Source organism: Calypte anna, chromosome 3 (genome assembly GCF_003957555.1).
Source record: "Calypte anna isolate BGI_N300 chromosome 3, bCalAnn1_v1.p, whole genome shotgun sequence".
Taxonomy (NCBI): domain Eukaryota; kingdom Metazoa; phylum Chordata; class Aves; order Apodiformes; family Trochilidae; genus Calypte; species Calypte anna.
Genome location: NC_044246.1, coordinates 66,822,218 through 66,839,597, shown reverse-complemented (window position 1 = coordinate 66,839,597; position 17,380 = coordinate 66,822,218). Strand labels below are relative to the sequence as shown.

The 17,380-nt window shown below is 36.5% G+C and overlaps 1 protein-coding gene across 1 annotated transcript in view; it reads left to right on the top strand.

Moving 5' to 3' along the window:
* RFX6 (regulatory factor X6) overlaps positions 1-17,380 on the top strand; it is a 36,033-nt gene that overhangs the window by 8,220 nt on the left and 10,433 nt on the right. Inside the window, exons 5-11 of the mRNA XM_030448067.1 lie at positions 2,370-2,447; positions 5,967-5,994; positions 10,699-10,806; positions 13,210-13,287; positions 13,381-13,494; positions 15,490-15,539; positions 16,315-16,474. Of these exons, the coding sequence (XP_030303927.1) occupies positions 2,370-2,447; positions 5,967-5,994; positions 10,699-10,806; positions 13,210-13,287; positions 13,381-13,494; positions 15,490-15,539; positions 16,315-16,474 (616 nt within the window). The remainder of the gene's footprint in view (positions 1-2,369; positions 2,448-5,966; positions 5,995-10,698; positions 10,807-13,209; positions 13,288-13,380; positions 13,495-15,489; positions 15,540-16,314; positions 16,475-17,380) is intronic.

Sequence of the window (17,380 nt, the reverse complement as noted above, 5' to 3'; positions counted from 1 at the left end):
TGTTAACAGAGTTCATGCATCTCCCATGGCCCTTATTAATCAGATGCTGTATGTAGGGGAAGATTTTTGTATCCCTACTGTTTGGGGAAGATCCAGCTCAATAAATGCATAAAACTGCACTTAAATTACTATTTCATAAGCAACAGTTGTCTGTGCAGCAGTTCTGAATCTGCCATTTCCACCTAGGTAATGGTGAACATACTGTGGTCACTGGTAGAATTTAATTGTAATTTTCAGGATACATGAATTACCTGGAGCAGTTATTCAGGAAAATGTACATAATGCTCAGACCATACACACTGAGGGCTGTTTGAGCTCAAGTTACAATTTAATTTCTTTGTAGACTTTGATCAATGATGAATCTTAGCTTTTATCCATCATGTCTGAAAACTATTATCTTATTTATTAGAAGTGATTTAGTGGGTTAATAAAACTGATATGGCAGCTGGCTCCATGATAAGAAGTTATTGCAAGTCCCTGAACAGCTTAAGCCTATCAGCTTATCAGCTATCATTTGTGTCAGTGTGTGCTAAAATCAGGGCTACTATTTTCATGGAACATATGTTACAACAAACCAGTGAAATTAAAAGAGGAAAACAGTTATGCTCAGTTTTTTAAAATGTTTGTCAAGAAGAGTGAAGATAAGTTCCTTATGATGACTTGTTTAACTTTATTATACAATAGAAGCATAACATAGTAAAATACATATATACTGTACACATATGTAGAAATCTGCATATGAAAAGACAGAGGGTTCTTGAAGTTGTGGGTTAAAGATGTTACCAGTGTGTCTGGCGTGGACATGCTACTCTCAACAGGGAGTCCAAAATAAGCTATTCATCTAATGACTTTGGCTAGTAAGAGAATAAAAATCTTTTTACCTTATTACTCTACAAAGTGTTGCAGACAGAGCTTCAGAATTAAAAAGTATAGTGTTTTTTTTCTATTGCTCTTTTCTTGACTGGAAAGCTGTATTTTTTTAGATCTAAAAATTCAACACCAAAATCACTGAAAGAAGTTGCAGTGATCACTGCAATGCCTTTAATACACACTGAATAGATAACAAAAACATCATAGTACAAGGAAGCAACAAATACATGGAGATAAAAAGAGCAAAGTTAGATGTATGGAAAATGGAAAGAAATTCACAGAAGGAATCACTGAAATACAGAATATGCCTTTCTTTCTGAAATTTATTGCTTGCACATTTTACGTACAAAATGTGCAGTGTTCACATTTCTAGTTAAGAGCTAACTATCTTCTCCCTTTACACCCACTTCCATCAGCCCTATTGTCCTTAAAACAAAACTTGGCAATTGTAAATTCTTATATTTTGAAGCATTCCAGAGTAGGGACAAGGTTTTTTTTTGCCTACCACTGGAAATGTGAGAGTCCGAATCATACAGCAGTTCCTATTTCTAGCTCAAATGTATTAATACTGAATTAGATGCTGAATAATTTCGATATTGAATCCTACTTTTGTAGAGAAGTAATTCTTTTCCCTGACCTCAAGCTTACTCCAACTCTGGCAGGAAGAAATTCCAAATTCGTGGTGAGAATGTGGAGTTTTATTGGGGTGTTTTATTTAGGGTGTTAGAATGAGAGGTAGGAAGCTGCATGCTTGCATGTGCAGATAGCTGCTAAAAAAGCAGTCACAGCTCTATTTTATTGTTCATCCCATTCACATCTCTTAAACTGTTAAGGCCAACTAAATGCTGTTATTTCAAAGAATCCTTTCATGTCTCTTTGAAATACCCCTTGTGTCACACCAAAATATACTTCATTTTCATGAAAGAAGAAAATTTATTTCTTTCATCTCTGTTTGGAAACAGTCATCTCCAGGAGAACAGCAATGGGAGACAAATGAGTATGAGAACTGCTTGAGCAGCTTATTCAGCAAAGTCAGTCAGCCTACAACCTGAGACAGTGAATGAATGAATGGATGAGTGAATGAATTACATGTTAGTATATTTAGTCATAGGAGGCTGAAGTGTGCTCTGTGGAACTGTCTAGTTACTGTAGTGGTCAGCTTGATAATATAAACCTGGTAGATCAAATTCAGCACCTGTTCAACAGACAAGATAAAATGAAAGAGAATGCATCTTAGGGAAAAGAAACATAACGTGTTTCTAAGAGATTCACTGTCCAAGCTGTATTTCTGTAAGAGAGAGGTATTTTTCATTTAAATAAAGAAGTTTTTAAACAAGTCATTACAATACAGTTTACTAGGAGACCAGATTTTGTTCCATGTCAGTGAAAAGAATTGGTAGACACTGTCAAAAAAGGTTTTCAGAAAACACTGAAAGTCGGTTTAGCAGTTTACTTGTCTTGACACATCACTCATAAACACTCCTTTTTTCCCCCCACAGGTATCACTATTATGGAATTGGCATTAAAGAAAGCAGTGCATACTACCACTCTGTGTATTCTGGAAAAGGTTTAACAAGGTACAATAACGTAACTCCTGAGACAGTCTGTGAAGGTCTAACTTTAACCTCCCTTTAGGAAGGTATTTGTTGGATGCTAATTTTTATTGATACCAGATTTAGATTGCTTCATATCTCAGTATCTGGCATTTGTAGATTTAAGCAGCAGTTTGTTCCTTAAAGACATGGATTTTGACTTAAGAGGTTGAACTAGTTCTTTTGGCTAGTGTCTTCCAGGATGACCCCACTGCAGCCAGTGGAGAGCTTCATTGCCTGCAGATGATTTGTTCAAGTTTGTGCAAGGCAGGAAAACACCTTTTCCAAAACATGTCTCATTTGGTTTACCTGTGTGTCACCCTCTGAGTTCTTTCCCCAGGACAGCCTCCCCTTGTGAAAAGTCTGCAGAATGGTGTGAAGCTGACACCTGTGGGTGGGAGGGAGGGGTCAGTGCAGATTAATATTTACAAGTCTTTTTACTGGCTAATATCAGTTTAAACCTAACCCAGGAAGCTCTAATTATATTTATTTAAGGGACAGCTAGCAGGATCAATACATTACGATAGCTGCCTGTTGGTTTGCCAAAGATTAATAGTTCGTAAAACAAATGTCTCTGTTCACATATGGCTTGAATGATGGCTTTCATTGTCTACAGCAGTATACCTGTGTAAGTGGGGACTCTGAGAAAGAAAAGGAATAAATGAGTTTGTAACCACACACAGAAAATTCAGCTGCTGGCAGATTTAGGTTATATTCAGAGACTTTTTCTCAACAACAGAATAATTGTAAAAATTGAGGGTAATGTTACCAATGATGCTTAAAAGGAAGGATCTCTCCACTGCAGAACTTATGGTATAGTAGACCGGAATATTAACTTTCCTTCCCCAGGTTTGCTGGTGCACAGTGAGATGAGGTTCTTCCATAATACAAAATTATCTTGAACAATTTTCTCATTTAATTGACTAAAAACCAGTTATTTTCATTCAAGGGAATATAATCACTCTTATTCCTCAGCTTCATGATTTAAAGCCATATACTTGCACAATCTAGCAGCAATGAATGCAAAAAAAGTGGAGGTTCTGCAAAATTCCCCATGGCTGGGTTTCCAGTAGTATACACTCACAAAAAGATAGCATAGAAACTAAAATTTTCAGGGGTACTCACTAGATTCCCTAGTTAGGAACCTTTTATTTCTGTTAGGAATTGTGCTCTCATGTATGAGATGTTGAATTTTCAGGTCCAGCAGTAAAATTGCCTCCCTGTTTGGTTTAGAACAGAAGCTCAAATGATCCTTTTGCTCAGCTTGGGCCATTGTTGTGATTGGATTTGGCTGTATGAAGAGGATGATGCAGTAGCCTGGCATTCAGAGCAAGCTTCTGCAAGAGTCAGGCAGGTGTAGAGATTCAAAACTGAAAGTGAGTCTCCCAGTTAGTGCCTGCTGCATATAATGATCCATCGTACAATCTGTCCTTTGTCTGGTGTTTGTTCTGCTAGTTATGATACAAAAACGGTTACAGGACCAAACCTGGGACAGATATAGGCAGGGAAAATATATGGACTGATGATGATTTCAGATCACACCAGATCAGATGACACCATTTGGTCAAGGGAGGTGATTCTCCCCCACTACTCTCAGACCTCACCTGAAGTACTGTGTCCAGTTTCGGAGTCCCCAGCAAAACAAGGACATGGAGCTCCTTGATTGTGTCCAGAGAAGAGCCTCAAAAATGATCAGTAAGCCGGAGCACCTCCCCTATAAATGCAGGCTGAGAAAGTTCGGGTTGTTCAGCCTAGAGAACAGGAGATTTCAAGTTGACCTTTCCGGTGCCTGAAGGGGACCTATGAGAAAGCTGGAGTAGGTCTTTTTGCACAGGTCTGTAGTGAGAGGAAAAGGGGCAATGATTAAAACCTGAACAGGAGAGACTTAGGTATGACATTAGGAAGAAATTCTTTCATGTGAGGGTGGTGAGACACTGGCACAGCTTGCCCAGGGAAGCTGTGGTTGCCCCCTCCCTGGAAGTGTTCATGGCTAGGTTGGATGGGGCTTGGAGCAACTGGGTCTGTTGGGAGGTGTCCCTGCCCATGCAGGGTTGGAACTGGATGAGCTTTAAGATCCCTTTCCACAAAACCCATTCTGAGATTCTATGCCTGTGCACAAAGGGGAGGCCTTTACCACAAGGCTTGCATGATGGAGGGCAGCTTGGCCAGACATTTAAAGGGGTAATGGGTCTCAGTTTAGTTGTCTAAATATAATCCTCTACTTCCATTTCAAACTTAATTGGCATTCGTATATTAATATTTATGTAACTGAGCTGAGTGCAGGAGTCCTTAAATGCAAGGTTGCAGATGGCTGAATCCTTGAATTCCGCTGTAAATTTGATCTTCTGGCTCCTTTAAATATCAAGCCTTGCACTGTTAAAGGAGCACACTTAATATCAGAAATCCTTACTACCCAAAGCACTGTGAGAAGGGTGGCTTTAGCTGGCAATTAAGGTTCAGGAGAAGCAATGATAGTAGATGTGGCCTCATGCTTTTGCTGTACATTTTTCTGCATGTGTGGAAATCCACAGTCCATGACAAATACATACAGCTATGAAACTAATTAGCTCCATGCTGTGATCAACTGTGTGATATCTTCTTCCATACTCATCTATCAATAACCGAGGGAACTCTGCAGGTAACATATGTTGGATCATCATGTGATGGGAATTGTCAGGTAGCCTGTGCCTGGCCTAAGCAGCAGGAGTTCCACAACTGCTCATCCTCTGGTTTTATTTCCTGCCAGCAGAGCATCTTGGCAGCATGAAATCACAGTATTACCACTAGTAATTATAAGACTGAATGTTGTCCATGGAATCTTATCTGTTGTCGGTTAGCAGAACAGGGAATAATATTTAAACAACATTTATCAGTATGCTGATCCATTAGAATCTCTATCATTACGCATTCTGTAGTTTAGTAGTTATAATTTAAAATATGTGCACTCTTAATAGGAGATTCACTCTACTGCAACACAATTTAGACACAATGAATTTTTGATCTCAGAAAGGCATTTTACTGGCCTCAAAATAATATTGTGGTGAAAAAAAAAATGGAAATTTGCTATGATATCTTCATTTGCATGAGAAATGGAAATTTTACATATATTTTTTCTGCACTGAATGTACACAACTGTACAAAAAATTTGTTTGTGTTTCTTGGAGAAGAAGTTATGGACTTACACCAATACTGCCCCTTTGATATTTATGAAGTTGAAAAGATTAAAAAAAAATAAATCTTGAAACTGGGTTTTATACTTTACTGTTTGGTAAATGGTCTGAATCAGTATGTTTCCTGGTATTCTCAGGAACGTGTAAACCAATGGAAAAAGTTAAGAAAAATCATGATTTTTGGTTATAATTACATTTGGAGAAATGTGATAATTTTTCTACTTGATCTATTTTACATATCTATTTTAGGTGTGTGTATATATATAGGCACAAACTAGAAACTCTAAGATTGTTCTGCTTATGAAAGAATAATGAAATGTGTTTATTTTCAAAGGTTCTCTGGAAGCAAGTTAAAGAATGAGGTAAGTCTTTCATTTCACTTCTGTTATGATCCAAATGTCAAGTGACCTGTGGTTTTCTTCACATTAATTTATTTGAAAAATACAACAGTTTTTTTCCATTAAAGTTTAGACTGCAAAACCTCTAATTATTCAAAGGAAAATAAGATTGGAAGTCACCTTCTGGAGTTCGTGTTCCAACCTAGTTCCCCATAACAACAGAGATTCTTAATACACCCTATTAAGCAAAGGAGCAAACTCTAGTTTAATTCTTTGCATCTGTTACATTTGCAGGAGAGATTTTTAGAACCTCATTTGTCTGATAGGAAGCCAAAAGTTGCTTTTTTTTTTTTCAGTAAGCTGAATTTTATACCCCCTGGTCAGGATTGTCTTTCTCATTTTTTTTTTCTCCTTGTGACAGTTTCTTGTGTCTTTTCACTGCTTTGTCTTGCTAGATGGAACAAGGAGCAGCTTTTGGTCACTTCTGCTCAGCCTTTTAATCTTTCACTGCACTTGTTTCAATTTGAGTATCTTTATGTAAAAACAAGTCATGAAGTCTTGTCAATGACATATCTCCACTTTTTATTGAAAAGAGCCCATCTGATGAACCCCAGAACTGCTTTTTTTTTTTTTTTTTTTTGGTTGGCTGTTGGTTTTTTTTTTCCCACAAGTCACCTATATTTTCACTACTGTATACTGTGGTATAGTCGCTGTCATTCTGGTCATATTTGTACTAGAATATTGTGGATTATTGTACATTAAGGGTTAAGGATTATTTCCAGAATTGTTCTTTTAGTTCAACTGGCATGGAATATCTTACATCCATGTTATTAATTTCCAGTACTTACAATCCAGCATAGGCACATCTCAGGCACATTGCCACAAAGTCCTTGTCATGCAGTAGGTGTTGAAGCATAAATAGGAATTGTTTGGGAAGCTGCTAATTGGCATGGGCCAAAAGAATGACAGGGACTATTCTGAATAGTATGGTTCCGATATTTAGTGGACCAGACTAAATATACCCCCTTAGATCCACTGATACTCAGCAAATCTTTTTCCTTTTTCATTTCCAGATAAACAACTCCTAGCTGATAGCAGAAATTCTTACTGGTTCCTGAGACTGCAGCTTTGCTCTATTGATTTTCATCCCCTTTATTGCCATTATCTCAAAGCCATCCAGATCTTTCTGCATGACCTCTTGGTCTTCCTCTTTATTGATGATTTCATTAGCTCATGTCACCCACTTTAAGCTATGAAATGTTCAATGAGATCAGCTCCAAGTCTAATATTTGAGAATCTTTAATCCCTTTTCAAGCCAATAGTTTCCCTGTCAACACAAATTGTTAGCATTCAAGCTGAAGTCAGTTTCTTAAACATTTTACATTCTTGTACTAATCCCCATTCTCACCAGCACAACTAATCATTTCCCATCATGACACCACATCAAGTATTTTACTGAGGTTCAAACAGAGAAGATTTGCTGCATTTTCCCTGTTCAGATAGTCAGCTATCTTATCAAAAACAGATAGTGCCATGCCATGGCATATACCAAACATATTCAAGGATTCATGAGCACTACTACAGCATTCATTTTTTTCAGGGTTTTGGGATGGAAAAATTCTGATTCCCTTGGCAGAAATGTAAAGAGTTTTTACTTCCATCTCTAATGTAGCATGTTCCCAATCTGTTTGAGAATTGACAGTCCCATAAACTTGCCCTGTTTGTGCCCTAAAGTCAAGTACTTTGGTCCTCCCAGAAAAAGAACCACAGAGAAGCTGGTGGAAAGAAATGAGAAAGGGTACATCAGTAAGCATTTTTGGAAGTCTAGCTTTGTGTTATCTGAAATGATTGAAGCAATTCTTAAAAAACCCCAAAACAACAGCTCTCGTGGTCAAAACTGAATTTTAACATAACTGAATTTCAGTGTACAGAAAATTTGGCATTATGCTTTGCATTTAAGTGAACAGGTGATATATCCTTATTCATTTGCTTGAAAGTACATGCAATTAGATATCCCAGAAAGATTTACAATGATTGCATAAGGTGTAATTCTCAGGAGGAACATAAAGACATTGAAAAGATGTTAAAGCACTGATTGTCTAAATATACTGAGTAAATGGCATTTGAATGAACACTTACTGAGCGCCAGGGATACTGTTTACCTCTGGTATGTTTTATCACATTTTCTAGTATTCTCTCTGTAGGGGGAGATATCAGCAAATTCTTTTATCTAAACCAGTTAGTGGACCATTAGAGTCTGCATGGTTAATTAAGCAGATAATATTACTGTCATTATCTTAATGTTAAATGGCCATTAGAAACAGATGGCATTAAATTGAAAGGGCAAGTGGCAGTGGGTTAAAATATTAAGTCTAGAACTGAGGCACAGTCATATAAGTCCATTAGCAAGGTAAAAAACATTGCAGATTATCTTCTCTTAAACCTCCCACCACCCTCACTGCCTTCTTTTAAATGAACTAATCCCTTTTAATCAGTGCTTTAAATATATTTCATGGGTAATTGCATAATAAAGTCATTGAGATTACACTCCTGTTGTTAAAAAGCCCCAAACCTCCTGATACTGATAGGCAATTATAAAACTGCATAATTGACACAAAGTACTAATGTTTCTAAATTTCTATAATTTCTTTGACTTAGAGCTTTGTATGTATTTGAATAGTAGATAGCACAGGCAAAGTGTGTTTACACAGTGTGTGCTTTCATTCTTTGCTCTGTGCTTTGGCAGAAATATCTCCTTATAAAAGTAGGGTTATATATATGGCAAATAAGTCAGTTACAGCTATAGTTCTCTGAATTCAGTATTTGATACAATCTCATTTGAAACTTACGTCCAATTGGTGAGTGGGCATAGGAAAATACTCCCTTTTGCAGACTTTTACACAATATATTACACTATATAACTGCTATTCCCACTTAAGTGAAATTTTTCAGTGAAATTTGACTTTAGGCAAAGGGATAGGAGAAGGCCACTTCAAGTACCATTCCAATGCCTATCGCATGATCATTAATTCCACCTATTAGTACAAAGGGAATCTGCACAGAAGTAATGGATTTACCACTGGAATACGCAGGAGATGTGCTCAAGGCTCTGTATGCTGCCTTGACTAAGGGACTGAGTGGACTGAAACAGAACGAAGGATTTCAGCCAAATAGTCTTCTCTAGATTTGAATGCAATAGTATGAGAATAAATACAATTCAGTCAGTAAGGACAGAATCATGCTGATTTTTTTGCTTGTCTGGAGAATAAGGGCTTCATCTTAATTGTATCATCTGAGAGCTGAGTAAGCGTAATGTTGTATGCATTATAAATATAAACATAGTTATACTATCTCACTATAGAATGTAACTGCTTTCTTTTCATGAAAAGAAGAGTAAGTCCCATTTTTGAGAGTATTGGGTTAGGCATCTAATCAAGGGCTGATTCACTATGTATGACTCCATATATATGACTTCATGTTCAGTGTTCACACATATGAGGCTGCTTGTTGTTTCATCTTTTAATCCCATCTCTCCACGGTTAGCATCTAATAATTATTCAAGGTCTGTTCTCAGTCTGTAACTAGTACAAGATGTATATTTTAAACTCAAATATTCAGTATTTCAGATGTCATAAGCTAAAGAGGATTAAGAACTCCTAAAACTCTCTCAGAACAGTGATATTTAGTACAATTCAGGAGAAATCTTTCATATCTTCATGTCAGGATTGACTTTGTCTCAATAAAATAATTAAAGAACACTGAATGGATAGGAATATAATTTTAATTAAGATATGAAACTGTGATCATATTAATACATGGCTCTTTTATTTCCCCTGTTTTTTTGCTAAAGAGTTAGCAAGAGAAAAATTATTTGTTCTCTTCCTGTAAGTTCTTTTGAAATGGCATTTCTTTTTCCCAGGCTCAGTCTGTGATGCTGGACTTGAAATTTTGTGTCTGAGTACAGGATGCTCTGCAGGATTTTTTATATTGTATAGGCCTGCAGCTGTATGTGCCTGTGCTACCCAGCATAGCTTTATACTTCTGCTGTGGACAAAAGCAAAAGACTTCAAAAATATTCATTAACCTGGAAGATATTTTCTGGGCCTTCATGTCAAGTCTGCCAAAATCAGAGAGAGCAATATAATAGATCCGTAATTCAGAGGCATCAACTGTCCCTACATACCATCCATAGACTTTATGAAAAACTAAACAAAACTTCACAATAAACTATAGTGATTACTATAGTAAAACAGCAGAAATCACTATTACTATGCTATCAGAGCAGGAAGAGAGCAAGGGAGAATAATACCACCAGTATCCTGGATCCTTACACTAGAAAGATTTTTATTAAATAAAACTTATTGTCTCTCTGAGAATGTAGTAGTCCATACTGTGAAGAAGAGCAACAGGCTGTACTCTGTTTTAGCTTTCAAAAATAGATCAAATTCCAAGCTTCTAGAATTCCATGAAGTAATGAGTTTCAAAGGCTGCATGATTCTGAAAACTGTATTTGGTGGAGTTTAGATCTAGGCACATATTTGATTACCTCCCTGAGCTAGAATCCAGTCTTGGATAAGCAACCATATTTTGGAAAGATTATCTGAATGCAAACATTCTGGATGATTGAGGAATTCCTGAGATAATATACAAATTTAGAATGAATTATTTGTTTCAGTTGAATCTATATTAGTTATTTAAATATTCCTTCTTTTTTCCCTTACATTTCAGGGTGGTTTCACACGTAAATACTCTTTGAGTTCCAAAACTGGGACTCTCCTCCCAGAGTTTCCAAGTGCTCAACATCTTTTGCTTCAAGGGTGCATTTCTAAAGACAAGGTAAAATATGAGCTACTTCTCTTCTGACTTACAGATCAAAAATTGCCACAGAATGTTTCTTCATATCTTCACCTTTGAGGTATTGACATGAAAGAGCTAGAAATGTCCATAATCAAACAGAGGTGACTGATTTATAGAGGGGGCAAACCTTTACTAACACCGATTAACTGGCTTTCCACTGCAAAGGTGGTTGAATTATTTACCTATTAACTGACCTAGTATTTTACAAACTGATGGTATGTAAGACGAGGAGAGCAAAACAAATAAGTGGGAGTTGTATTCATTCCAAATGCCTTTGGATTTAAAGTAAATTTTGTTGTGAATAGATCGGAACAAATAATTTACAACAAATAATTAGATAAACTTTATTTTCCTTATTAATTATTTGAAAATAGACCAAAAATCTGAGCATACAGTTGATGTTTAGGGGTTCTTGTGGGGTTTGTTTTTTTTTTAATTTTTATTTTATGGTTTATGTTTTTTTTGTTTTGTTTTGTCTTGTCTTTGTTTTTTTAATTAGTAAACTTTCATTCCTCAAAAACACTACTCAGTATTGCTCATCCTAAGCTTAACTGCTCAGTTAGAAGTATTGCTGGCATGTGTTTTATGTCTTTGACTGCTTTCCTGTGTGTTTTGTCTATGTTGTTTCTGGTCACATTACAGCCTGCTGAATCCTTGAACTGTGCTAGAAACCTTTTGGTACACATTGTGAACTCTCCAGTTTATCCTCCAGTACAGGTCATGATTGTGGCTGTCATGAGATATGTTGCTTTAAAGCTTTTTGTTTCATGAGCCTTTTCTCTTAAGTTTGTTCTGTGAAAGTAGTGAAGCATGGGATTCCTGTTGTGTGGAGCCAAACAAAAGGAGCCATCTGTAGGGATGTTACCTGGAAATCTTACAGTTCCTAAAAAAGCTGCTGTAGTCTCTATCAGTGATTCTACCCCTCTCATCTATAAGTCATTCTCATAGCATTTAAATCTGAAGAACAGCTGAGGTTCTTGAAGACCCAATACAGCAGTGTAAGCAAAACTGAACTGTACCACTCCAACAATGAGCAAAAAAGTGGAACTAATTTTCTCTTCATTCTTGGGTTAGCAGCACATAATTTCTCTGATATTTGGAGCAGATAACGGGAGGGCCCAGCAGGTCTCTGAGAGTGGCCCTGTCTGTGAACAGACTCATGGAGTTATGAGAAATGTATGGGAAGATAGATTAATTTCTATGTGCCTCACTGTCTTTCCTTGTTGCTCTTTCATCATTCTTTGTTCTCTTATTTCTTGGTTTCTTTCCCTACTATTTCCCCCCTCCTTCAGCTTATCAAACCAAGGGTTATTGAATCTAAGAAATTCAGGTTCTCTGTTGAAGAGAGCCCATACATGAAGCTTGATTCCTGCATTAAACTCCAAAGAAAAAGAATGCAACTGAAATCTCTGCAAAGTCCATAAATGTAGCAGCCTGCACTAAAATAGAGTGATAATTTCTGCTTTTTATGTTTATGTTTCTGAGCAAAACTTACCCAAACTTTATATTTCCATTAATTCCTTTTAAAAAAACTCTTTAAAATATTCTTGAATCTTACCCTTTGTCATTGTTTTTCAAAGATGTGCAGTTACAGAAGCATCTCATCAAGTCAGCAATGTCCATTTTCAAAGAAATCTGTATGCTAAACCTATTGAAACAGGGTGGCTCATTCAAAACCTGATGTTGCTTTGTCAGGGAAGTTCACAAGCTGTAACAACCTTCTGTAATTCTCAGTGTTAAGAATAGCTTTGCTAACATTTTTCTTTCCTTAAACTGCTTTACAAAATTCTATGAATTTCCTACAAATAATAATTAAAAAATTACTATCTTTTTACAAGAAGTCTTGTAATGTGTCTGTGCAGTTAACTACAATAAGGGAACACTCCACTCAGACAAATTTCCTTGGAGAGATGAAAGGGAGTTCTGCTTTTTAAAGTTCAGTTCATGTAAGGCAGTGATTAAACTTTGACCAAATGACTGGCAGCTGTTTTCTCATTTGTCCAACTAGATGATGTTTCAGAACACTCATAGACGCCTATAGTAGCCTAATGATTAACTTGCACTAGTCTTTGGGATTAATCTTAGCTTCAGAAAGGTGAATTTACTGTGTTGCATTGCTTTGATAGCCACATTTTCACAGTGTATACAGATTCAGCCACTACATGTCTGACAACAGCATTGAGACTTAAAGATGTCAATAAAAACTAAAGATGAGGGACCTGATCATCACTTCTGGGTATACAGAGTGCCTGTTTGTAAATATGCATAGTAATAGAGTTTATATCCTATTTTTAAATACTGACTACAGAAAGCAGAAACCTAGGCCACTAGGTGTAGAGAACTAAAAAATCCTCTGTTTAATCTTTCTTTCTTCCAAAATAGGTAGATACTCTTATCATGATGTACAAAACACACTGTCAATGTGTCCTTGACAATGCAATTAATGGAAACTTTGAAGAGGTAAGGTTGTTTGAACACACATTCTTGGTATATATGCACAGGGATCCAAGAAAGCATTATTTATGTTCATGATTCTGGTTCCTACTCCTTTAGATTCAGCATTTCCTATTACATTTTTGGCAAGGAATGCCAGACCATCTTCTTCCTCTGCTTGAAAATCCCATCATTGTTGACATCTTCTGTGTTTGTGACTCAATACTGTACAAGGTAAGTTAAGCATTTAACTGCAAGGGTAATCTCAATCACATTACAGCTTTTGCTTGTGTAAAAAGTGTTGAAGTTAGAGTAGCAGGATGCTGTGACTGTTTTCTGCCTCTTGCCCATGTAAATCAACAAGGATTCCATTGATATCAGGAACATAAATCTGATCCGTGTAAGAGCTAAACTCCAGACTCAGCTCTGCTGAACCCTTGGTAGGTGCATAGAAGCAGCACACTAATGGTGAAATCCTGACCTTCTTGCCTGAATGTAACTAAAAGAAATGCTTGTGTGCTTCACTGACAAGGCTGACTAAGTTAAGCCTGAATGAAAACCAAAGACATCTTTTTATTTAACAGATTATTGCAATTTCTATCATCAAAGAGAGTCTGTGGCAGATCTCCGAGGTGATTCCACAGGGAATCTGCTAGCCACAGGTTATATCAGGACATGGTTTCATGTTACAGAGGTGGAACAATACTGGCTTAAGATATTCCTGACTCTCCTGCCTACTACATTCTGTTTCTGTTCCTATGCTGATAGATGGACCAGCCAAACTGCTGTGCTCTGAACTGGTTTGAATTTAAAAAAAAATAAATCTAAAGAACATTTGTTTTGCAGAATTTTTTGTGCAATAGGATTTCTTTGTTCTGGTTCATAGCATGATCACATGAATAGTTGAAGTTAAATGAAACTAAAGAGTGTTTCAAGGTCAGGATTAAGCAATAGAGCACTGAGGAAAAATAAAGTAATGCCACCAAAACTTCCATTTTTAATTTGGAAAATCACATAAGATCACTGAGCAACAGCTGCAGTTTACATTGAATTCCTCTGATAGGACATGCCATGTAAGTAGAAAAGGCTTGTCATCCTCTCTCTAACACATTTCACAACCTCATATTGTTGGGAAGAAATAACTATTGGTGTAACAGTAAACACCAAGCAGCCAAAGGAAGAGACTTGGGGCTGAGTGCCTTATTGTAGTCTATTTATCATTGTTTATTCTACAAAAACATGGGGGTGGAAGGCAGGAAAGAAAATATGCATTTCTTAGAAGCATATCAAGCTGTAAATTAAGAAGATGTGTTTTAATTAACAGAGTGAAGTAAAGGTGATAGTATCAAAGATCATGATTACCAACCTGGAGATGATCCATTAAGGCTCATTTACTTGTAGAGATTATAATGTAACTTTATGATGTAACTTGAGTTTATGAGTTTTTTCCTACTCTGATCCAATATTAACTTTATTTGTAATAAATATTTACTGTGACAGAAGAAGAAATACTACAGTAGCACGATATTAGAAATCGAATAAGATGGAATGTCTCAAATGTTCATAAATTTACTGTTATGCCTCTTCTGTGTCTCTCACTGTTTCTCACCTATAAACTGCCAGAAAAAAAGGGAGCAATTTTATTATGTTGATATCAACCCATTTACATTAGTAGTGAAAACAGATTTTTGGGCTATAGGCTAACAACTTTACCCTCCACAATAACATGCCCGAGCAGGCATGCCAGATCACACAGTTTTGTTCCAAAACTGTTCCACACCACACTTAGCTGTAGGAGATTTGTTCTAAACTCCACATGAACAAACGTTAGAAAGAAGAGTCAAGTGGCCAATAGCAATCAAGGACTTAGGTGATGTTTGAGTATCTGCTTTACTGAGACTCACAGTGATGCTAGAAAGTGTTTTTGCATCTCACATCTACTGCAAGACATGAGTGACAGCATTTCCTTGTTTTACTGGTATGCTGACGTACATTAAGAATGGGGACTATCTGGGTATATAACAATCTCATAATAATCTCATAAATAATCTCCTATCTAATAGTGATGGGACAAATCTAGGTATGTAAATATCTGGACAACAGCTTGAATGGCTTTATTCTGTACCCATTTCCAGTCCTTATCACTTTGCAATCAAAGCAGACAAGGCTGACATGAATTAACAAATAGCCAGTGAAAGCTTGATTTAATTTTCTGTTACCTTTTTGAAGGTCCTTACAGATGTACTCATTCCTGCAACAATGCAAGAAATGCCAGAAAGGTAGGTATCTGACACTTAGTAATAATGGTACATTCTGTTTTTCAAGAATAGTCCAGGTAAATGGCAGAGATTCTATGTCAGAAATGTTCTCACAGTATTTATGGTAATTTTTAGAACAGTGCAGTATGTATGGCAATGTACTATCAGGTGTGAGAATAGCTATAGAACAGCCTGAAAATGCTACCCAGTATTTCAATGAACAGTTTGACTGGCTTCGTGGATATTTTGAAATAGGTTTCTTCTACACCAGAATCCTAGAAGATGAAAAAAGAAACAAAAGTACTTGTGTTGTATGATGGAAAACAGTTGTTAGCCTTTTTCAGAATATTTTCAGGCTTGTATCTTGTGCATCACTATTACATAGAAGCATTTTCTCAACAAGATGTTAATAAGAGAACTACTGTAAGTTACCTCTGAATCTTCATGTCTTTCCTTTCCTTTCCTTTGAAGGGCACCTGGTTTGGGGCTCTGTGTCTGACTAAGGCCCTTCAAGAAAAATGGTTCTTGGATTTCTTATGTTTATTCTTAAAGCCAGTGTTTTTAAAACCCATTGAAGCTGGCAGACGTCTTACAATTTTTCTCAGAGAATGCACAGATCAATATATACTGAATTTTCACCATTTGATAATTGGTCATTTCCTGTTTCCTTTTGGTGACATCTGAGGAGTAATTCACAGATATATCCAGGAATCTGTTAATCAATGATTAAAATCCAATTCTTTAAACTAAAGCAAGACATTTTTTATTTATCTTTGCCTAATTTTTTTCCCTATAGTTTACTGGCAGATATAAGAAATTTTGCAAAAAACTGGGAACAGTGGGTTGTTTCCTCTTTGGAAAATCTTCCAGAGAACCTGACAGATAAGAAACTGCCTATTGCCCGAAGATTTGTTTCCTCCCTGAAACGACAGACATCATTCCTACATCTAGCACAGGTAAACAGAATAACACTCTGTTATTGAGAGTTATTAAAAAACTTGTCAGTTACATGCAGTGTACCTGGCTGGCTATGTGATATAATACATTCTTTTTTCAAGGTTCAGTTTCAGCCATGGAAGACTTAAATCCTATAGTTTTAGCTATGCAACAGGGAAATATCCATAAACAGATCTGGACAAAAATTCAAACTTCTGTAGTAGAAAAGAGAGAGAAAAGACTATAGTTACAATGAACTACTATAATGGAAACTTCTGGCAATCAAATGTTGAGATGGAATATATGGGTATTTGATTTAGTTTCAAATTGGAAAATACTGGATGGTACTTTTTGCCTAGTAAAGGTTCACTTTCCTGTCCATTATATCCTTTAGTGAGTTTATTTCTTTTTCAGTTTTGACTGAAGGAAGAACACGAGTGACAGGTAGCTGAGGCCTCCAAGGCTGTTTTGGCAGGAGACAGGTATCTGCTGTTAGGAGGCACCTCCATGTGATGGTTTAGTAGATTATACAAAAGGATACAATGTCTTACAGTAAATTTAAATGGTAGCAGCTTGGGCTTTGAGGTGATAAAACTCATGAATAACTGCAGATCCACCACACATTCATCTTGAATTAATTTTCTCTTTCATAAGTATTAAGACAGAAATAGCATGTAGGTGACATTTTGAAGATGATCTGATGGGAAGGCCCATCAGAAGAGCATTGAAAGTCTAATGCAAGGTAAACATTGTTTCATCTCATCTACAAAAAATCCAGCCAATGATAAGAAAATTAAACAGAGTATTTTTCTTCTCTGAGAAGTTATTTAGGTGATCTCCAAATCTGGGAGACAGTTAATTTTCTTCCTAATAGCTGGTATGGGGCTGTAGTTTGGATTTGTGATGGAGACAGCAAAACAGTGTTG